The 22,774-nt window shown below is 38.7% G+C and overlaps 2 protein-coding genes across 3 annotated transcripts; both read right to left on the minus strand.

Annotated features, from left to right (window-relative positions):
* Positions 1-959: 959 nt before the first annotated feature.
* On the minus strand, positions 960-18,553 carry tfg (trafficking from ER to golgi regulator). 2 transcript variants are annotated; one of them, XM_086052377.1, is made up of 8 exons: positions 18,407-18,553; positions 13,156-13,368; positions 11,004-11,087; positions 8,497-8,643; positions 6,697-6,858; positions 6,410-6,559; positions 2,678-2,767; positions 960-1,530 (listed from the first exon to the last, which is right to left on the minus strand). In XM_086052377.1, the coding sequence occupies exons 2-8, from the start codon at positions 13,337-13,339 to the stop codon at positions 1,112-1,114; spliced, it is 1,236 nt and encodes a 411-aa protein (XP_085908503.1). In that variant the 5' UTR covers positions 13,340-13,368; positions 18,407-18,553; the 3' UTR covers positions 960-1,111. The 2 variants fall into 2 exon arrangements, with proteins under 2 accessions (XP_085908503.1, XP_085908502.1); XM_086052376.1 differs by having other exon boundaries at positions 6,697-6,864.
* A 50-nt stretch (positions 18,554-18,603) lies between these two features.
* Positions 18,604-21,854, minus strand: jagn1a (jagunal homolog 1a). The gene is made up of 3 exons (XM_086051701.1): positions 21,711-21,854; positions 21,400-21,506; positions 18,604-20,240 (listed from the first exon to the last, which is right to left on the minus strand). The coding sequence occupies exons 2-3, from the start codon at positions 21,489-21,491 to the stop codon at positions 19,778-19,780; spliced, it is 555 nt and encodes a 184-aa protein (XP_085907827.1). The 5' UTR covers positions 21,492-21,506; positions 21,711-21,854; the 3' UTR covers positions 18,604-19,777.
* Positions 21,855-22,774: the final 920 nt, after the last annotated feature.

A 22,774-nucleotide genomic window follows, 5' to 3' on the forward strand; every position in this document is an offset into this window, starting at 1 on the left:
ACCATCGCCATACATATATGGGTGGTACCGGTAGCACTATTTTTTTAAGCTTTGTGTACTTTGAATAGATTTAACACGCCGGCTGCATGGTTTAAATTCGGCTCCGGAGGTAAACCGTATCCATATATAACAACTTGCTCATATTTTTCCAACCATTACTTGGTCAAATCCATCAAAGATGAGCGATTTCAGGCTTGGAAGCTGAAGCTGCGGGTGTTCGATAACTACTGAAAATGTTCTTTAATAAACGCTTTGTGCTCGATTCCCTCTCATTCGCTGAGACAGTTTGACATGGGAGAGAGACCGCACGCTCCCTCAGAACACATCCAGGCCGCCACAAGCCTCAAAACAGGAAAACAAAATATAATACCACTGGCATTACATCAGTATTCCCAAATCAGCAGGGAGGAAAATGGAAAAGTAAAGCCCAATACATGAACTCCAACAGCAACACCAAGTCTTGGAAATAATACAAACAATTCAGCTGGGTCTCAATCATTTATTGTGTTAAAGAAAAAAAAATGTTACAGTTTATACATTAAACGACTAATCTCACATGAAGATGTCATTTGATTTTTATATATTAGTAAAAACTGGTGAGCGGGAAAAGAAAGAGCAAAGGTGACCAATGGGAAACCTTTTGTATTCCACTGGGATTGACCCCGCCTGTACGCCTTCACTTAGCTAGTTGTCCCCATCATGATTAATACAGACATGGTGACGACAAAACATTGGAATTCAGTTAGGGTGTCAGATGCCCAGCACAGAATGTATTAAACATATGGATAATCACGCATCACTCATCATGTACAAAGAAGGATAAACAGCCTGTTTTGGTCTTCCAAATGCGTGCAACAATGGCAAACACAGGAGGGGGGAAAAAAGATGGTGAGATGAAATAACACCATAAAAAAAAAAGTCATAATTACAACAACAAAAAGGCCAGCGAAGTGTTAAACAGACCGCATACAAACACTAACCATCAGACTGGGAAGTTTGCCTGTTTCAAATTTGGATTTTATATTCATATGATGTGGGGGGAAAAATGTCAGAGCCAGTCCAAACAGTTGGAGCCACGAAGGTTGGTGTATGGATCTTTTATGAGCACCTTTTACCGGTACCCGGGGCCTGGCTGAGCATAACCCTGACCGTAAGGGGGCCGGTTGCGGGCGTATGGGTTGGCTGCCCCAGGCGGAGGGGTGACCGTGCTGCCCGGAGGCGGGGTGTATCCCGGGCGAGGTTGGTATCCGGCAGGCTGGGAGGTGGGCGGCATGTTGTAGTTGGCAGGCTGCGATGCCTGGGAAGTATAGTTTTGGGGAGGAAAGGCTCCTGGTGGGTACTGCTGGGGTCCCTGAGGAGGATGAGGATGAGGATGAGACTGAGGCTGCTGCTGCTGGCCACCCTGGAAGCTGGGGGCCGGCGGACCTGGGGCTGGGGCTTGGGAGGAAGGGGCCGCATAGTTCTGGAACTGCTGCTGTTGCGGCTGCGGCGGACCAGGTTGGGGGGCTCCAGGCTGGGGGCTATACCCCGCTGAGAAAATGCAGAGCAAGCAACAATGGTTGAGTTCACAAATCAAGTGTGAACACTAACTTTCCAACAAGGACATCTGCCAATGTTAAAATATATAATGATAAAATAACTCATCTATGTAACAGCACTTTTATTTATAAAATGTTTGTTACATTGTGTTAAAAATAGCTATAACCTCAACAACGACTAATCTATTAATCAATGAAATGGCTAAAAAATGTTTTAATTACCATCCCTTTATTAAAAACAGAACATTTAAATTGTCAGTGCAGTAAATGCACAACCGGACTAATTATGGTTCAATTACTCATTTGAAAAAGTAGAAAGTTACCAATGTTTTGTGATTCAGCGTCTGCTTTCAGGGAGGATTACAGACAGAATGTTTATTGTTGAGAAGCTGAAATTCTAAGGATTTGGACAATTAAAAATGGAAAAAATGAAACTAAACCATTGATTGTTTATAAAAAAAAAAAAATTTTTTTTAAAAATTATATATATATAATTTTGATACCTGATTAGTTGTTGATTCATCTTTGCACATCAATACGATATAAAATAAAATTACACTATAACAGAATTTTTATATGGAAAATGTATGTTTCATCTCAAAAACCAAGGTTAAAATATATAATACAATGAACCTGTGTACCAGCATTCTGTATGGGTAATTTGAGCATCATCATGCTACCAACCAGTGTTAAAATGTTCAATCTAAAACTGCCACGATGCAACTACTTTTGTCAAAATTGGTGATCAAGTCGACCTTTTTGTTTGGAAAATTTCCATCAGGTCCCAAACAACTTAAAATATACAATATAAAATAACGAAGCAATGCAGCAGCATTTTTGTATGAAAACTGACTTGCATCTAAAGTATAGGCCGACAAGATAATAAAGCTCTCTAACAGCAATTTGGGGGAGAAAAGTTTAGAGTTTCATTATGCAATATGTCACAAACACAGTCCAATTGTGTTGTGACCTTACAGACGCCTTTTGGTCTGATGATGAAAAGGCAGGTGTAAACGCTAAGTGAAGCAGAGCAAATGTGCACACTTTTTGGCACTGTGTTCGGAAACAGAATACTGAACTGTAAGTGTCTCACCACAAGGACTGTACTTGTTTTTCCATTTGACCATTGTCACTCTTACCAGGATACTGCATTCCATACTGTTGAGGCGGGGCACCTGGCTGCTGTGGAGGGTATCCACCTGGGGCCTGGTACTGCTGGTAAACCTGACCTGAATGGAACACAAAGAGGAAAACTGTCAGCTTTGAATACCTCTCCTTGACACAGTGTATGGAGCACTCAACCTTGACACGCTGTTGAAGCTCATTTACATATAAATACATCTCAAAAGTCGCAGTTAGCACCACTGCCGTGTGTGACTTGCTTTGGAAAATACTTCTTGGCATCTGGGGAACACACTGTTCTATAAAAAACAACATCAGGTAGGATGTTGTATTGTTTTGTTTTATTTCATTTTGTAGCACTTCCTTTTTCATTTGTCAAGTTGTTTCTTTGACAGGCCACATTCTGCTCACATCACAGCCCGTGAAGTCGAACATCTTGAGAGTAGTCGGCTTTCCCCACACCAAGATTTTTGGTTATAGATATTGCACTACAAAACACTTTCGGCAAAACACCACGAGGTGCAAACACTGTGCAATTCCCTCTCGATTGTCTCTGTCAGCCTTCTTCAAAGGCCGAGTAGCTTTACCACAAGCCGCATATGAGCGTAGGGTTATCAGTGGTGACCCTCTCTTTACAGCGCAACCTTTGTGGGTTTATCTTGTAGATAAATGTGCACACACCACTAACTTCTCCCTGCGGCCTCAAGCATGAGAGCGGCATGCAGGTGCCCTTGTAGGGAAAAAACAAAACAAAAAAACCACTCCCGCTATACACAAGATAATGATTGAGGTTGGATGCGCGTACCTACTATCAGGAACACACATGGACACTGTCGGCTTTGCATGCGGCATCTCCCTCGGCAGACATGTCTACATTTGCAGACAGTGACTTCCTGCTGCACTTGAATTAGCCATGACTTCACCAGACCACACTGCCTACGTGCACATGTGCAGGAGGACGACCAGCCGCGCTGCAGCCATCTCAAAGTTAAGCGTGCCTCTTTGAAAATGACAGATGAGAGGAGCCCAAAATGGGTGGTGGCTTTTTAAAAGCGTGAAATTGTCTGTTGGTATTTTCATTAACTTGGATTTTTCCATGGAATGGAGGCTCAATTGATAATCAGCTGTTTCCAAAGCAGAGAAAGTCAGAACCTTAATAATTTTTTTTTTTTAAAAACCTCACCGTTAACTGCTGTACTCAATTAAATCTGATAAGCCAGGATATGCAGCACATACCTTCCCACACAAACAAATGCTGGATGTTTAAGTAAGCAGATAATTCTAAAAGTGAAGCGCACAAGCACTGATGTGTCGGCCAGGTGTTGCATGGTTTAACATGAGCACCGCCATGGTCATTATTATGTGTGAAAACGTGTGTGTGCGCGTGTGTGTGAACTTGGCCACCATACAACCTTTCCATGGTCTGTGCTCCATCACTGCTGTTATGTAAGCGCTACAGAGGGACGAGAGGCTGTTACGACCCTGTCAGCATTGAAATGTTTTAGCCTTTAATTCACAATACATATTATCATAAATATAACATCAATGCTACGAGGTCTCAGTGTGACTGTTGTCACTGTAGAACCTCAACTTTGAGGTACCCCCCCCACCCATGAATTATGTACGGTTAAGTCACATCACTTACATCTTCGATTGAAACAGTAAATATTAATAAACCAGAGCCCGTGTGAAAGCCACGTCTAAGCTATCAAATTCTTTTGGAATTATGTTTCTATCTGCTACCTGGGCTGAGATTATTTTGTAGATGGCGAAAATGTCAGGTTTTCAAGGGTGACTCCAAAGACGACCGTAGGTTTTAGACGGATGTCTCACAAGGGGCTTCACGCTTTAACGGGTTAAATTAGCATTATTTCGATGTTCTACTAGGCTCAAATCAATATTCATTCAACTAATAAGCATTAAGGACATTCAGCCAGTATAATTGACATGTTCATGCTTGTTTATTTGTGTGTATTACTTGAGGTTTTATACAAGGTAGTTAGATTTTACTGCAACCTCATAGGAGATTTATCCTCTAAAAGTGACACATTTCTAGCTTGGTTAAAAGATCAACCTCCTCACGTAAAAGACGGGTTGAGCGGCAGCTCCGTTTGCACGTTTATGCTCGCCGACCCGAGCACAGATGTAAATGACTGCCAAGAGGTCCACCCACTGGCATGTGTCTGACAACAGGTTCTAACCCAATTACACAGTCAGCTCATGGCTCTTATTTGCAGCATTCTAAATGCAACAAACCAACTGAGCTCATGGGTTAAAATAATATGCTGCACCTAGAGGTGGGCGCTATATATCGTCATCGATATCATCGTCAATCTTGCTTTCACGATGTGTAATTTTACATTATCGAATATTAATACTGCCTCGAAATGCATAACGAGTCAGTCGATGGCCGCAAAGTATGAGGAAATGCTGAAATCCTCATTCGGCGAATCGGCGTGCATTGACGGCAGAGGAGGAGGAAGTGATAAACATTCGAATTCGAATCAGCGGGCAGGACCCAATCACGTGACTCTGTCCGCACTGTAGCCGCTTCGTTTCAAGTATGGAGGAGTGTCGGGGAATCATAGCAAGGAGCAAGTCCACGTCGTCCGCCATAGTCTGTAAATAGTTTGAGCTTGACAAATCTGATTGCTGTAGTTAACACCTTTTTCTCATTCTGATTGCTCTAGTAGTTGGCAGTGGTACACCAGTCCTTAGTGCAGCTCAAAATGTCACATCACTATGGAATAACAGCAGAGAGCATTTAAATGACATAAATGCAGTATTCCCAAAAATCAATGTAAATCAATAAATAATTTGTTGCTTTTTATTGTTAAATATTGTCGTAGAATATCATTATGTTTTGCAGAAGCTGTGTTTAGCAATTTAAAAGAGGTGTTGGTCACAAACGCCATCTATCCACAATTGGTCTGTGAAGCAAGTGCAGATTTTAAATATTTTTTTGTAGAATATCGTCAAATTATCGTTATCGAGTTTTTAAAAAAAAATAGAGACATATTTTTTTGCCCATATCGCCCACCCCTAGCAGCACCAATTAAATTTATGCACTTTAGCTGGCAGCAGTTGTAAAGATACGGATAACGAGTCGACAAAGATCGAGGAAGGAAAGTTCCGTTGACAAACTACCCCGAGAATCGGGGAGGATACTGTCTTCAGGCAAAGAAAAGTTCCCATAAAGATAGAGGGAAGTGATGCTGAACATCTGGATCGCAAAGGGACTCGAGTGAACTTCACACCTCATGCACTAGCCACAACTCAAATCAGCAAATGTTTAAAAAAAAAAAAATAAAAAATAAAATAAAAAAGGAAAAAAAAAAAAGAACATTCCATTGCTCATTTTTGGGAACATGACATGGTGCGGTCACAGTTACATTTGATCGACCAAATTTTGTGGAAAAATATGCTTTAAATGTCCTATAACTATTGGAGTTTGGAGTCATAATGCTTGACATTGGCATATCACAAGAGCCGTGAGTCCACCTCATTAGACCGGTGGAACATCACGTGACCAAACCCGGACAACAACCCGGTGGCTTCCAATGTATGCCGCAATCACAAGCAAAACAACGGGTTGACGATGATTGTTTGAAGCTGAACTTGCTTTTTATAAAAAAAAAAAAAAAAATTAAAAAAAAAAAGAGGTTTATGGTTGGTGTCATTGGTATAATTTATGTATACAAATATGATACATGTACAATTTAATTTGTTGGTGATTACATGCATCTTACCATCCATGCCAGCAGGGGGTCCCTGCTGCCCTCCAGAAAAGGGAGCCTGCGCTTGAGGAGGCAATCCTGGCTGAGGAACAGCGGACGAAGAGGATGCAATGCTATCAGGGGTCCCTGAGCGCTCCTCTGGGGCCACTGTTGCTGGCGGAGCTACAGATGGCGAGGAAACAGAGACAGCTGAAACAAAGGCCCAGCTCACAACAGCTGTTTGATTGCTTATCAATGTGAATTGAAAGTTATTGTTTATGTTACGCAGCCGTCGAGAGGATTAGGAGCTTGTGCAATACCTGGAGGCTGGTCCTCGCTCAGACCAAAAGCAGAGATGACATTCTTGTTGACTTCATCCTGGTTCTTTAAGGGGTCAAAGGCGGACATACTGGCCGCGCTGACTGGGGTCACGTGCTTCGCAGCATGATCTGCTGCCACCACCTTGCCTTCACGTCCGTCAACTGTTTCTAATTACAACAGTTAACAGTTAACTCAAACCACCAAAATTCCTCCTTTTGAGGTAGCATCACAGTTTGAACAAAGGCAGGCCTTTACTGCACATAGGAATTCCCTTTAGCTAACACATTTTTGTCTACTTAACTCATTCACTGCCATTGACGAATTTACTTGTCTTTTCACAGTCCAGACATTCAATCCCAGGAATTTATTTATATTTTTTTCAAACATTAGGGTAAAAGAGGCTCTGAAAATGTCTGTAAGTAAATGAGTTAATATACATGTAAAACACACGGTGTTTAATTGTTCTACTGGCTGTAAATGTTCTGTTAATCCAGTATATCCTATAGCCGTGGTTCTCCGTGTACTGCTGGTCTTTACAATGTGCTTCATGGAAAGTGTGACTCAGGAAGGTCGAGGCAGGTCTCCAAAAATAAAATCCTCCACTTGTCTGTAACATTTGCAGCGGTTTGTGTGATGTGTCGCAGCCAACAATAATGCACATTCTTTTAGGCCGCTGCGCAGACTTGCTGCTTGGCACTCCACTCAAAGAAGCAAGATGACTTTTATGCTGATTGTCAGCTATCAGCCATGCTGTCTCCACATGGCAATTGTATCAAACTAGCTTTCTTGCAAAGACGCAAGTTAGATTTTTGCTACATGGTGGTGAGCAGAACCATCATTTTAATGCTTCTTTATAGCAGGAAACTACTTCAAAAAGACATTTACCAAGATATTGCTTTGACAGAATTTCCCTGCTTGTAAGGAACAAACAATAATGTGTTTTGGTGTTTTGAATCTTTATTCGTTCATATTATTCACTCTGATAACACCGGTCAACAAACATTTCAGTGGCAAGAAAGTTTAAACGGTTTTAGGGTATTTTGATATCGCTGAATCCAAAAAGGTCATTGCTTTTTCCAAATTGGCTCTTTTGTTTTTTGTTATTTTTTTTTAGATATTCAATGGTTTTGTTTAATGAGTGCTAAAACATGCAAACTTTGACATTGATATTCTCTAACTTTGAGGCTGTATCTGTCTTTTCAAGCATGTCTATACAGTATTATTTTTTTTGATGCATAATCGTGAAAGACGGCAATATTAGCAGTAAGCTTGTTTATCTTTTGTTAGAGAATAAACAATGAGCATTTTGATATCCCCAAATGAATTATCAATTAATAGTCAAAATATCAATCCCTCTAAAACTTGAGCCAATTCGGGGAAAAGAAAAAAAAAAAAAAAAAAAAAATCAATGTAATTTTCGGACTCAGCAGTCCAGAATTATGCGGAAATCATTAAAACATCTTTGGCACTAAAAACAAAACAAAACAACAACAACAAAAACCCAATTGTTGGCCAGTCTAATAAAGGACACTGGCAAGCCACTGATTTCTATTACATCCAAGTACAGAAAAAAACCCCTCCTTTTCAAGGGTGATTTTACATTGGGTGCGAGGTTTTCATGGGATTCTACGGTACAGACGTGAATTCTGATTCTAGTAAAACCAATGACACAGTGACATCTATGGGTATTTAATGGCTTCTCCACACATATACGGCTGCTCATGTTGTATTGCTAGCCTGAATGATATTTGGAAGATATCAATATAATATTCATAGGGTTTGTTTTCTGTGTGGTTTACCGTTTTCAGGTGCCGTAGCGGCCACACTGGGCTCTTTCGGGGGCTCAAAGGTATCCAGGAGGGTGTTGACTTTATTCCTCAGCTCAATGAGCTCCCGGCGCAAGTACTTCACATGACTGGACTCCAAAGGCCTTGGCTGTCCATTCACTGTCAATGACAACAAATAAGGGTGCTGAATCTATATCGGCATGGTAACATCCAGACCAACACAAGGAAGTTGTCAAACTTGTCCATCAACCAACAATTCTTAGAAGTGTGAATTCTTAGAAGTAGGAATATTTGTGTATACTATATTTTACCTTGTATTTAAAACTATTATTATACATTATGACAGCCATTTTCATAAAAAGGGTTTAAAAATTCAAAGCTTTAACACTTGAGAAAAATGGATTTTCGGAAAAACTGAAAATAAAGCAATAAGGGAAGGTAAGGTTTTTTTTTTTTTATATATAGCACATTTCGTATACAAGGTAACTTAATGCACTTCATACAAGCAGATAACATCTCTAAGCATTTAAAATCAACAGTTAATGGAATTCAGAAGCGATAAAAAGAAAACAAAAGTATTTTACAAAAATTACAAAAAGAACATACACTAACCACATTTGAACACATTAACAGAAAAAATAAAACATTTAAAAGTTAAGTAGAGAAACAAGAGCAGGTTTCCAAAAGAAAGAAAACAATATTTCAAGAGGTTTTGGAAGACCTCAAAAGGTATGGGGGCGAAAAAAAAGCAAAGTTCTTAATCTGGATAGCAAATTTTAACCTGGATTTCAGAGCATTTACACTTGGGGCTGACTTTGTTTCTATTGGCAGAATAATCCATTTGTATGCAGCATTGCAGCTAAGCAGAGCTGGGCATTTGAACCTTTTTTGCCGGTCCGTCCTGCGTCTGCGACCTGAATACCCTTCCATCCTCGTCCCTCCATCCTTATTCCTAAAGATTATCGTACTCTGAATGCATCCGTCCTCGTCCCTCCCCCTTAAAGCGCTTCCATCTGTCGGTCCGGTTAGCTTCTTTATTAGCCACTGAGTGGCTAGCTGCCATATTCATCTTGCTTGTGAAGTTGTGAGCAAAAGGTAATGTGTTATATACACGTTATGGCCCACAATGTTTCTTGGCCGTTAAACAGTTTGTATTAGTCTGTGTGCAGCAATGGCGGAGCTAGGATTTTTTTACTTCGCCATAACCATCTTTGATTCATTCATTAGCCAGTTCATTCATTTGTTGGACTAAGGCAGTCGGTTTTGGGAGTGTTTACTCCTAATTATTCAAGATATAATTGATCTCAATGGGAAATGATGTTTTAAAAGTCGACCTTTGATTGTAGTCGGCCTTTTGGGACAGCTGTACTGTAATAATGACTAGACCATTACAGCATAGCGACAATTTGTCACTTGTGCTACATGCAACTTTCAAGCACCCATATTTTCCCCCACTTAAAAGCAGATAATGGAGGGAAAATTCCACCAAGAAACTGAAAATCAACGTCAAGACTGCCGGACATTCCTTTCTCCCATACATGTTTCTCTTTTTGAGTGGATAATGCTGAACAGAGAAATTCAAGGTCAGAAGGCACTGCACCCAGATGCTGGCCTACTCTGACTATTCTCTAAGCTTTGACGCATGCGAGAACAGCACTCTTGCACGTGAGGTCGCGACATGTGCCGAGCTAGGGCTCTGCTTCTATTGGAAGGCAGAAAAACGTTTTAACAACCACCCACATTTTTTTTTCTTACGGTAAATTGATTCCTGGCTAATGGCGGCCGCTCTATGACAAATTGACTGGAAGCAGAGCACAACAAACATGCACACAGCCCTGCAGTGTTTTTTTTTTTTTAAGAACTTTCAGCCAATTGTTTACGTTTGTACAGTGCTAATTCAAATGTTCAAAATGAGTCCCACACTCGTGCTGCTCCCATTTTGGAGGTCAGCTACATAAAGGTAGTACTTCCTCAAGGACTCTCCTGCTCCCGTGAACTTTTTATCCAGTACCGTCCCAATCTCGTGATTAAAGATAAAGTTGAGGTAGTACTTCCTCAAGGACTCTCCTGCTCCCGTGAACTTTTTATCCAGTACCGTCCCAATCTTGTGATTAAAGCTAAAGTTGACTCACATCATGCAGAAATCCAGAAAAAAGGTCAGCCTCTACTCCCGAGCAGGGATATAATAAAAACTCCGTTTATTATATGGTAACTTCCAGTGTGTATTTTTCTTGAAAACATTGATAAAACTCCCAAATCCCAAATAAGATTTAAGGCATTCGAGGTGTCCGGTTACTATAAGAAAAAGCAAATAATCTGCTAAATAATCATGGCCTCACTCTGCTTTTTGCGAACATGTATCCACAACATGTTCCATTATTTACTGCTCATGTGGTACTCAAAAGGACAAATTCTTCAACCCCAAGGATTGTTTGACTGAGAGCAATAGTTGGAACTTAGAGCTGGACTGCCCTCTAGTGACCATCTACAGTAAATTAATTTGAACTATGTGAACTTACCAAACAACGTTAACTTGAGTATTCTACTGCACTGGATAGCGAAGGAGAGATCAGAGCTGTCGAAGATGGTGATGAGGTCATCGTCTATAAAAAAAAAAGTGTGGAGGGAGAAGATGGCGAGTGAGTGTGAAGCAAAATAATGAAAAATTACGTGTTATCATACCCAAAGACAATGTTAACATCAGAGCCATAGTAAATGTTTGTTTGTTCATACTAGGGCTGAACAATTCTGAAAATAATGTAATAGCATTTTATTTCAATTAATTGCAATTTAATGATAATTTTCCCAAGGTCAACTTCCAATGTTTTTTTGTTGTTGTTGTTGTTTTTTTTTTTTTTGTTTTTTTTAATTAAACAAGTAATAAATTAATCCATATCACAATAAACGATGAGATTTATTAAACAAAATGTTTTGGTCTTGTAGGTTAGGCCTAAACTAAATAAAACAAAACCAAAAGGTAAATGAAGCATGAATTAATATGAAAGACAATTCATCTACTTCAATTAGAGATGTTAATGTATTATATACACTATGGCTTTCGGTCTTTTAAGCGTCCACTATGACAACTTCAAAAAATTCTACCAAAAAGTGTGGCATAAACAGTCAGTGAGTCTGTCATCGCTAGCAGGTGTCTGTTTTCATCATACTGGACCGGCTCGATGTGAGTATGGCAGACGGCCGCCGGGCCCGCACGCATGATCCGATGGGTTAGCTGCTTCTTCTTCGTTGGTGTACATGCTTCTTCGTTGGTATAGCGGCTTCTTTGATGGTTTAACTTGCGGATGCGCGCTGCCTACGTCATGCACCATGCCATGATCGGGTTTGTTTTCATTTTCTATTGATATCGGTCATGTATCAATCGCGATACATATTGATATTGAATCATTGGTCCAGCCCTACATTCATGTTCGGATCTCATTGACAAATGCACAAGATAGTTTGTCTATGCACAAGACAAGAAACCAAGTTCCTGAGTCGTTTCAATTTAGGAACTCAATTGAATAGTTTATTCGAGTGAAGCCTGCATGTGACTATTTTTTCTACTTTGATTATATTCTGAACCATGCAATATTTAGGTGGCATGTTATTTATTTGACGTTTTGCATACCGTAATTAAGTATTTTGAGACTGCTGATTCTTTTGATCTGTTAAAAACTGTGTTACAAAAAGCTGGTTTTTCAATTATCTTTGTGACTGAGTAATTGCTGTATTGTGCGAGCAACGGTTTTGTATTTCTTCATGCTTTTGAAAATATATATAGATTTGTCAAAATTACGGCAATAATATGGCTGTCCTTTTTCAGATAATATTGCATAATAGCAGTCACCATAAATAAATGGAAAAATATACAGGTATTCCATGTGATCGGAATCTGTATTGGCCGATCTCACTCATGCATGATCGGTATCGGTGTCGTTAAACTCGATCAGAACACCCCGAGCTAAAACCCAATTTCCTAAATCTTGTTCACTGTGACTCATTTTGCTATGCGGGGTCACATACAGGCAAACAAACAGTCACACTCAGAAGAAGTCTTCAATAAACCAAACATGTATGATTTTGGAGTGTGTGCGGTAGCTGGAGTACCTGAAGAGAGGCCACGCAAAGCACAGGGAAAATATAGATTTGAGCATGCATATTAAGGCTGAGGCAGACACGCTAACCAATGTCAGTCCACTGTGTTGCCAACTTTAAAAAGGACTACATTCAGGCCCCAGGTGTTTCACTAAGGTGACGCAAGAAAAATGTTGACTCACATCCACACCAATGGACAATTTAGGTGCTTCAATGAAGCTTCCCTAACATGGGTGTGTTTGGAATGTGGGAGGAAGTGAGTTTTCTCCAGGTACTCCGGCAAACTCCACAAATGAAGACTTGAGCCCGGATTCGAACGCCCAACCTCAGAACTGCAGGGTAGCTGTGCTAACCACTATTCTGTGGTGCCTAATGCACGAATGCAAAAGACAAAATTCACAAGTGTGAGGTAGGGATTTATGAAGATGCAAATGTGAATTTTGGTCCAAATTTGGGTTCTTCAGCCTTTGCAGATGTTGACGCTACCAAGAGACATTTTAATTCTGTGGCTGGAATTAAACATGGCACTCTTGGGGAAACTACAATCATGTGCGCGAGTTAGAAGATGTGACCCACCTTCGTCCTTGTACTTGATGGTGACCTCGTCGTTGCTCTGCAGCTTGCCCCTGAAGACGCGCTGCATCATGAGCACCAACTCATCATAAGTGATGTCTTCATTATGGATAGGGATGCGTCTGATGTCATCGCCCAGCTGGGCTTTTATGATCAGCTTCCCGCTCAGGTCGAGCTGGCCGTTCATGGTGCCGTCCTAACTGCTGCTCCGGCCTCCTGACAGGGCAGGAATGACAAAAGACGGTGCAATTTAGTCACATTGGCAATACAGGAAAAAGGGTGGAAAAAGGATAACTTTATAGCATTTTAGCAATGGTGATTGCGATTGCCTGTAACAGGACTTTGGTTGCTCAACAATGTAGACGCATGGCTGCCTACCACAATATATCCCACTGGGCATTTTCTAATGATTTATGATATTTGTTTTGTCTCTTGACTAATCGTTAGCCTAAATAGTATAATTATAAGTCTTTTGCCTTTTGTCTGTGTAGGCTGTCATTCATCCAGGTTAATCCGCAATGATTGGATCATGGCAACTAGACTCTTCCTGTTTGTTGAATTTGTTGTTTGTGTTTTGTTTTAAAAAACATTCAATCATTGCTTAGGCAAGAAGGAAATAGACAAGATAAGGTTTGTTTTTACACAAGACATCCAAGGAAAAGAACACAATTTAAAATCATCAACATACTTGGACAAAGAACTTTATCAAGATTTAAATATTTTATTGAGCAATCAATCAAGATGTAAATATTTTATTGAAAACTGTAATTGATTCTTTCTTTACAAAAAAAAGGTTCCGTTAACTATTAGACACCCACCCGACCCAACCCATTCAAAGAAGAAGAAGAAAAAAAAGCTCCCCTCCACCAAAACAATTCCAACTACATCCCATCAAAGTGTAATAAGTGAAAAAAGACCCACTTCCCAAGAGAAAAGCGCCATTCAACATGCAACTAAAAATAGCATCTTCCCTCAACCAAAGTAGCCTCTACATTTCTTGCCAAACTTTCCGGCAATCTGCTCTTCATATTCAACTATACTTATAGAGAACATTTTGTCAGAATTTTGTTAAAATTGGTGCCCGCACACAACTCAGGCGTGTGTACCACTACACCATCAGTGACTCTTGAATTAGTTTGTTTAAAAAACAAAAACAAAAATGGTAACCAGGAACTGCACAAAGTTTAACATTCAAATGTAAGTCACTTGAAGCCTGACAATTTCTGTTGAAAAATAAGAATATGTCAACAAAACGAAAGTAGCCTAGCGGCAGTGTGCCCAAGGTAGAAAACAGAGGGATGCAGGAAGTGGCATCGATATAGCACGTTTAGGGAGTAAACTCGTTGGCCCTGAGGTCCTTTGCTTGTCTGCAGTGCAGAACTTTTCTGATACACCCTTTCCATTGGACAATGACGTGGTATTTGAACAAAGGAGTAATAGGACCACACTGAAAAAGAGACACAAATTAAGTTGTAATGTCCCAAGCATAAAGTTGTAAAAATAGGAAACTAAAAGTCAAAACACTGTTACCATCTAGGGGTGAAACGAGTCCAAGTCATTTCAGTTCTGTACTGTATTTTTTTGGAACAAAAGGCGCACTTTAAATCCTTTAATTTTCCCAAAAATCGACAGTGCGCCTTTGTAATGTAATTCTGTGTTTCGATTAAATCAAATTCCTTCCTATTACGCTCACGCTGTCATTCTCATCCGCAACTAAATTGTGAGCAGGTGTCGATATGTTGTTGGATCTAGGACTACTTCCTGCTTCTGTGTCTAAGAATCACTCAATTGTAGTCCTAGTAGCTGAATGCAAGCTATTTTTAGCAGCGGCTTTCCAATGTTACAATGTGGGACAATATCACTGCGGTCTTTGGGACAGAGTTAAATTTAAATTTCTTCCTATTTATTCAAACAGAAAAGTGTCACGGGCTGAATCAGCCAGACAAGATGGCCGTATGTATTATATGTTTCCGTTCTCATTCTCATCTGCGTCGCTGGCAGGCATCTTTTTTCATCATACCAGAACTAGCACGACCACCTGCTTTTGTGTTTAAGAATCATGAGAAATGTAGTCCTACAAGCCTAAAGCTGCATTTGCCGTTACATCCAACATAAACTGAACTTTTCTGGCGGCATATTTCCAATGTGACGGTCAATGAACAGAAAAGAAAAGAGAATGAGGGGTGGACGAAGGACGAAGGAAAAACTGAGTTACACGGGTGCCTTTGCATTGTGCTTAAAAAAACAACGTACATGTGTAAGTGCTACGTGTCCCCAAGGACAAAATATTTCTAAAAATAAATTCTAAAAATAGCTCATCAGTGACGAGACACTATTTGTCTATTTATTTATTTAAATTTGATACACGTTTCTAAATGCAACAAATATTCTATGAATTGTTTAAAAATAGATTGCGTTAAATGGGGGAAAAAAAATACTGCTTTTATCTAGCAAAATATTTTTTAAAAAAGGACATTTTAAAGCTGTAATTTTAATACCGTTATATTTTTGCTCACGGTTATCATACCGTCAGAATTGGCCCATGCCTAATTGTAGCCTGAGTTGCTTTAATATTGGCCTTCAGATCAACTACAAGTACTCCAAAAATTTCTTGGTGGACTGACTGATTGATAGAAGAATTTATGTCTTTCTGTCATAATAATCAAACCTCTGCCATAATAATCTAACCTGAAACAAAGATTTGAAATATTTAAATTTGTGTTTGGTGAACTCTTATGACATACAAGTTTCACTTTTTTAAACAAATTATTGAAATAAATGGACTTTCTCTCAATAATTATTCTATTTTTTTGGGACCCACCTGTATATCTGTGATTAATATCCATTACAAATGGCAATAGACGAATCAGAGGGCAGTATTTTGGGGTCAGGAACTCTAGCATAGCAACTTTGGCTGTGCTAGAGTTTAATGAGATTGTTTAAGGAAAATCCTGCTGATGCCTGGCCTAACTTTGGCTCATAATGATGTAGGATTATTAAAATAAGTACGGAATTAGCAAAAGGGAACCGTTGGCTGTATAATGATACCCGTAAGTGGGGGTATCTTTGGCAACGTAATGAGCAATTACTGACTTCTTTGTTGAGTACCTTTCACATAATATGATTTTTTTTAACACTTCATGGTGTTAATTTCCGGAAAATGAAACTTCAATGAAACAACTTTGAATTACTGAACCGGCAATATTGCCTTGCTATGGCAGGTCACAATTGTGGAAGAGATATGATTATGTGTGCTTTGTCTGTCATCTTAAGTACATCACACACTGTAAGACATGCTGATTTATTCCCCATTAGAAACCAAGTTCCTGAGTCGTTTCAATTTAGGAACTCAATTGAATAGTTTATTTGAGTGAAGCCTGCATGTAACTATTTTTTCTACTTTGATTATATTCTGAACCATGCAATATTTAGGTGGCATGTTATTTATTTAACGTTTTGCATACCGTAATTAAGTATTTTGAGACTGCTGATTCTTTTGATCTGTTAAAAACTGTGTTACAAAAAGCTGGTTTTTCAATTATCTTTGTGAATGAGTAACTGTTGTATTGTGCTAGCAACGGTTTTGTATTTCTTCATGCTTTTGAAAACATATATAGATTTTTGTCAAAATTACGACAATAATATGGCTGTCCTTTTTCAGATAATATTGCATAATAGCAGTCACCATAAATAAATGGAAAAATATACAGGTATTCCATGTGATCGGAATCTGTATTGGACGATCTCACTCATGCATGATCGGTATCGGTGTCATTAAACTTGATCGGAACATCCCTAACTAAAACCCAATTTCCTAAATCTTGTTCACTGTGACTCATTTTGCTATGCTGGGTCACATACAGGCAAACAACCAGTCACACTCACACCTTTTAAGAAGTCTTCAATAAACCAAACATGTATGATTTTGGAATGTGAGCGGTAGCTGGAGTACCCGAAGAGAGGCCACGCAAAGCACAGGGAAAATATAGATTTGAGCATGCATATTAAGGCTGAGGCAGACACGCTAACCAATGTCGGTCCACTGTGTTGCTGAACCAGCAATATTGCCTTGCTATGGCAGGTCACAATTGTGGAAGAGATATGGTTATGTGTGCTGTGTCTGTCATCTTAAGTACATCACACACTGTAAGACATGCTGATTTATTCCCCATTAGGTGTGGGGTTTCATATTGTAAAAATTCGTTAGGATGTTAAGTTTGGTACTCATGCTCTTTAGTGGCCTTTTGCTAACTTGACATTAAAAAAGTGTTCAGAATTTATAGAGTACAGTCAATTCACCAATTGCAATCACCTGATCGGGAAAAGAATCACGTCAAGTTTGGTCTTGACTACACTCAAGTGTCTAAGGGTGAAGCATCATCACGTGATCTGGCAAGGACTTGTATATGCTAATGCACAGACTTTGACCCAAAACTGATAAAATAATCTACTATGGTGACAAGTGGAGGTGTAATCTAACAACGTCACCAGTTGGCAACTGGGTTCATGGTGGTGTTGTAAAACTGGATGATGAACAATTCATCCATCTCTTGGGAGGCTTTGCGTTATGTCCTTGCCAGATGAATAATTGCCTGGATGCTAGGGATTGGGCTGTGGCTAACGTTAGCAGCGGACAGCCGATTGCCCATACTAAACATCCCATGTGACAATAAATATTTCATAACGGGCGATGGACAATTTGACACTTACGAACCGAAACGCCCAAATTTGAACAGGCTAAGTCATCTGACTGTAGAACAGATATCGCTACCAACTTGTGACTGTGAAAGTTTGCTAGGCCTTTTTCGCAGCAGTGCCAACGATGACACAGCGACAACGTCTTTAGTAATGTATAACTGTAGTATTAACGTAATATACAACAAAAGACAGCTCTGATTGACGTGCTCATTAGTGAGCGGCGATTAAAATAAAATTTAACACATTCGATTTGAGCTGACACAAGTAACAGACAAAATACACACATTAAAATACAAACAACATATTTTGATGTGCTGGTCAGAACGCGTTTAAGTTTTGAGGATATCGACTTTGACTTCCAATAAATCCCAAACACCTGTTTTTAGCAAGCTAGCCTGATAGCTCGCCGAAAAAGCGAACGTATCATGATTAGCCGGCTAGCTAGTTAGCATGTAACCTAGCTACACACATTCACATAACACACCTCAAACACATGACATTATATTCGACACAGACGATTCAACGGCTTGTTAGCAAACCCGAGAATGTGTTTTACCTGATCGTGACGATTTAACCACGCTGTATTTCACAAGCTGCTCCCAAACCGTGAAATTGAAAGCGAGTTACACGCCTAGCAAGAGCCGGGTGGCAGCAGCATCAGGAAGTGTCCCGGATCAGCCTCAGCTGTCAACCTGTACGTGGCAGCCACGCCGCGCAAGCGCACAAAGGCCATTTAATAATCGTCAAACCATAAACACTTCCAAGAAAACGTTTTATTTATTTGAAATTCACCATGCTTTACAACACAAGGTTATACCAGAAATTGTATTGAAAGTGATTTGCTTTCAGGAAAGAGAGAAAAAGCAATGGTATAATGATAATAAAAACAAAAAGACTATAAATATATAAATAATATACACATATAAATAGGGCTAAACAACTTACACCACCCATCCATTAATTTATCTTTAATCACACCCTCATTTGGGTGGGATGTGACTTTGGTCGAGAGGCGGGGGTAATCATATTTTTTTTTCATGAAAAAAAAAAATATACATGAGATTGTCATGTCATCGCTTTTTTTCCAAACAGTTTTGCGTATGAATAATAAAACAAAGTGGAGGTACCTGCTTTGGAGAGGAGTGAAAAGGAGTAGTGGGCCACACTTAAAAAACTGATAAGTCATAGAGATGCAACAAATGTTTTGAGAAAAAAAAGCAATTTTACAAGAATACATTTGAATGTTACTGTAAAAAAAAAAAAGGCCGGGAAAAAAACTTGCAATCTTAATGCGTGGATGTTTTCATTAAAAATACAACTTTTTGTTCTATAAAATCCAAACAAATTCAGGTATTTTTATATGAACACAACAAAAAATTCCATTATTATTTTCATATTACAGGACAACAATGAAGTATTTGGCCACAATGAAAAGCAAAACAACTGTAAGAATAAAGTTGTAATATAATTGTGGAGGGGGGAAAAATCACAGTCATGAAAAGAATAATGTATTTATCATTATTATTTTAATATTACTAAAATAAAGTCAATTTAAAAAAAATAATGCTTTTTTGTATAATTGTGACTTTTTCCCCTCAAAAATGAAAAAAAAAGCGACAGTTTTTTGGAAGAACATAAAACAAATGTGAGATTCATGCTTTTCACATACAAATGTTTTCATATAGTTACAGTTCTTTAAAAAAAAAAAAGAAGGATTTTGGGATAAAAACAAACAAAACAAATTGTGTTTGAAGATACGTGCTTTTCATTGTGCAGGAGTGGAAAGGAGTATTCGTCAAGTCATAAAATTTTGAGAATACATTTTTAGAAATGGTATTCATGTTTTATACTGTATTACCAGAATAACATTCCTGTACAGTGAGAAATAAGGATAAAGTATATGTCAAATATTTCTTTCTTTTTACAATCATTTCTTCTTTTTCTCTTGCGTGGCGTTGAACCACGAGTCCAGCAGCTTCTTCATGTAGTACAGCTGCCACGCGTGCACTTGCACGGCCACCACCATGACCAGATACATCACAGTCACCGCGGAGAAGCCAAAGATGAAGCGGTATGCTTTGCCATGGCGATACAGCTGCTGCGCCAGGGGGAACATCTCCATGCCTCCGTAGATGAGCGGCGCCACTGAGAACAGCCCGGCGCTGATCATGGACAAGACCAGGTAGCTGATGTTGTTCTTGGGCAGTGACAGGCTGCTGCACAGCAGGGGAACCATGCTGAGCAGGTATGGGTACTCCCACTGGTAGGGCATGGCAACGGTGTCGTGTGACAGCAGGTTGAAGTGACTGACGGCAACTTGGGCGGCCACCAGCAGCCAAACCAGAAGGTGGATCACATTCAAGCGGCGCACCTCCAACTTCAGAGAAGCGCTGCAACATGAGGAACTCATTGTCACAGTTTGTTATGTTCGTATTCTCGTCAGTGTGTAACTAATCGTCGCCAATGAGAAGCATGTACTGCTATAATTTGTCAACTGTTTTTCCTTTTGTTTAACAAAGAAATATCATGTTTTTCTTGGTCTTTATCTAAAAGTCAACAAAATGAAATTGTACATTTTGGAATTTGAAGTTGTCAGGAACATTTGCATCTCAGCCAAAACAAACGCCACCAGAAAGATTCCCAACAACACTAATATTTTCTTTCTTTGAATAATTCAGAGTGACAAAATATTGACAGTTTATTCTTTTTTAAAACTATTATTTCACCCCACCTGCCCATAGACAGCTGGGATAGGCTACAGCATGCCTGCAACCTTTGTGACGATAAAGCCGTTTGGATAATGAATGGATGGAGTTTTGATTTATTCAATGTCTTGGCACAATACTACTATTGTAATATACATTAATACGTTTTATTTACAGAATAACACATACCAGAAATATCAGGTTTAGTGAAAAATATTACTGAAGTATTTCTGAATGGATTGTATGATCCTTTAGCAAAGCTAAATTGATTAAAAAAAACAAGTGACATAAAATATTATGTAATTTTGAGAGGAAGTAAACAAAAGATCAATAGGCTTCCGTCAAGCAGTTAATTTTTGAGTACATGAGAATAAAATTGCATGATTTTCTTTTTCTTTTTAACTAAAAAAAAAAAGATCCGGGGGTTCTAAAACTTTGCCTGCATGGCAGACTTGGCATCTGTAAAGCTGACAGTGGAATTTTTAAATCTATTTCTATGAGGGACAAACACAAGTGAGAGTTGTTCATAAAAATAGTTAAGAAATAAAACAACAGAGCCTATGCCATCTGAATTTTGGTAAGAGGTGGGTTGCACCCTTGACTGGAGGCCATCCAATCACTGGGCACAGATAGACACACAACAATACTTATTATGATATTGAATTCATTTTAAATTCTCCATGTGTATTTGTGTGTGGGGGAAAGTATATTTGTATCCATACATCCTTGCTCCTAATAGACACCTTGTAACTCTACAGTCCCTTGGCCAATGGCCGCTATATGAGGAAATTCACATGTAAAAAAAAAACAACAACAAAAAAACAACAACAGCAAAAACACTTACTTCATTTGGTAGTGTGTAGTCGCTTTCTCTCTGAATTTAAACGCATTTCCATTGGTGGTGGTAGCAGCTTTATGGCCAACACGTGATGTCATTTTGACTTAAGATACCTACTGACAAAACGGACAACGATTAACTGAATTGCTTCGGATGAATTGTCGTTTTCCGATGCAGCTGGTTAGCTAATACTGCTAGCGTAAATCAATGACACTTCTCACTCGAAATAAAAATAATTTAAAGACACTTCACACTAATAGGGCGCGTTGTGATATTCTAACATGAAATGTAACACGGTACCAAACAACAATGCTTACCGGCTGCGTATCCCCGTTGGTCTGCTCTGTTTCGTAGCTTAAAGAACGACTATTAGCCGTTTAGTCATTAAACAAAAGATGTGAAGAATCAATGGGCTTCCGTCAGCTGTGCGCATGCGCATTGCCTCCTCTTACGGCAACATCAGCATCTGATGCCCTGGTCCCTTATAGTGGGCGCGGCCTACTGTAGACGTCCGGTGCATGTTTACATAATAGTAATAATAATAATAATAATAATGATAATAATAATAGTAATAATAATAATAATAATAATAATAATAGTAATAATAATAATAATAATAATAATAATAATAATAAATTAAAAGAGCTTTTAATCAAAGTATTCAAATTGAAGGTTTAGGTTTTTGTGTGACTGACGTAGGCTTAATGCCTGTGTTAATAAGAATGTTATTTAATAAATACAAACAATGACTATTTTTCAAATAATGAGAAACATAAATAATATTTCTAAGTTGGGGAAATATTCCATTACATAATCATAGCATCAAGAATATTTTAAACATAAATAAATAAATAAAAAATAAATAGAAATGCAAATAATATCTCGTTTCATTTCAAACTTTATTTGAATCTCGAAGGATCATTGAGGGCAAGCCCTCATTTTCAACGATGTTGTGAAGAACGTAAAGACAGAAAAAGACCAGAGCAAATAAGAATACTTTAAAATGTGAAATACAAATAATGAAATAAATTGTTCAATACCAATGGGATTTTTTGTGTGACTGAAGTAGATTGAATGCTTATGTTATGAAGAATGTTGTTTTCCCAAGAATATTTTTCTAATAATGAGAAATGCTAATAATATTTCTAAGTTGGGGAAATATTTGATTACATAATCATGGCATCAAGAATATTTTAAAGTCTAAATAAAATAATAAAATATAAGGTCAAATAATATCAAGTTTCATTTCAAATGTTTATTTTATGTCAAAGAATCTTGAGGGCAAGCCCTCATTTTCTATGATGTTGTGAAGAAAGTAAAGACAGAAAAATACCAGAGCAAAATACTAATAAGAACGCTTGATGAGATGAAATGAGAAATA

Source organism: Filicampus tigris, chromosome 14 (genome assembly GCF_054856515.1).
Source record: "Filicampus tigris isolate MCC_2025a chromosome 14, RoL_Ftig_1.0, whole genome shotgun sequence".
Lineage (NCBI taxonomy): Eukaryota > Metazoa > Chordata > Actinopteri > Syngnathiformes > Syngnathidae > Filicampus > Filicampus tigris.

Bases quoted from the DNA above. Each gene is read 5' to 3' on its own strand.
- jagn1a (XM_086051701.1), bottom strand. From the start codon at position 21,491: ATGACATCACGTGTTGGCCATAAAGCTGCTACCACCACCAATGGAAAT. The intron at 20,241-21,399 runs GTAAGTGTTTTT...CTCATGTTGCAG, and splicing joins ACTACACACTACCAAATGAA to CGCTTCTCTGAAGTTGGAGG.
- tfg (XM_086052376.1), bottom strand. From the start codon at position 13,339: ATGAACGGCCAGCTCGACCTGAGCGGGAAGCTGATCATAAAAGCCCAG. The intron at 11,088-13,155 runs GTGGGTCACATC...TTTTTTTTATAG, and splicing joins CATCAAGTACAAGGACGAAG to ACGATGACCTCATCACCATC. The intron at 8,644-11,003 runs GTAAGTTCACAT...TGTCATTGACAG, and splicing joins ACTCAAGTTAACGTTGTTTG to TGAATGGACAGCCAAGGCCT.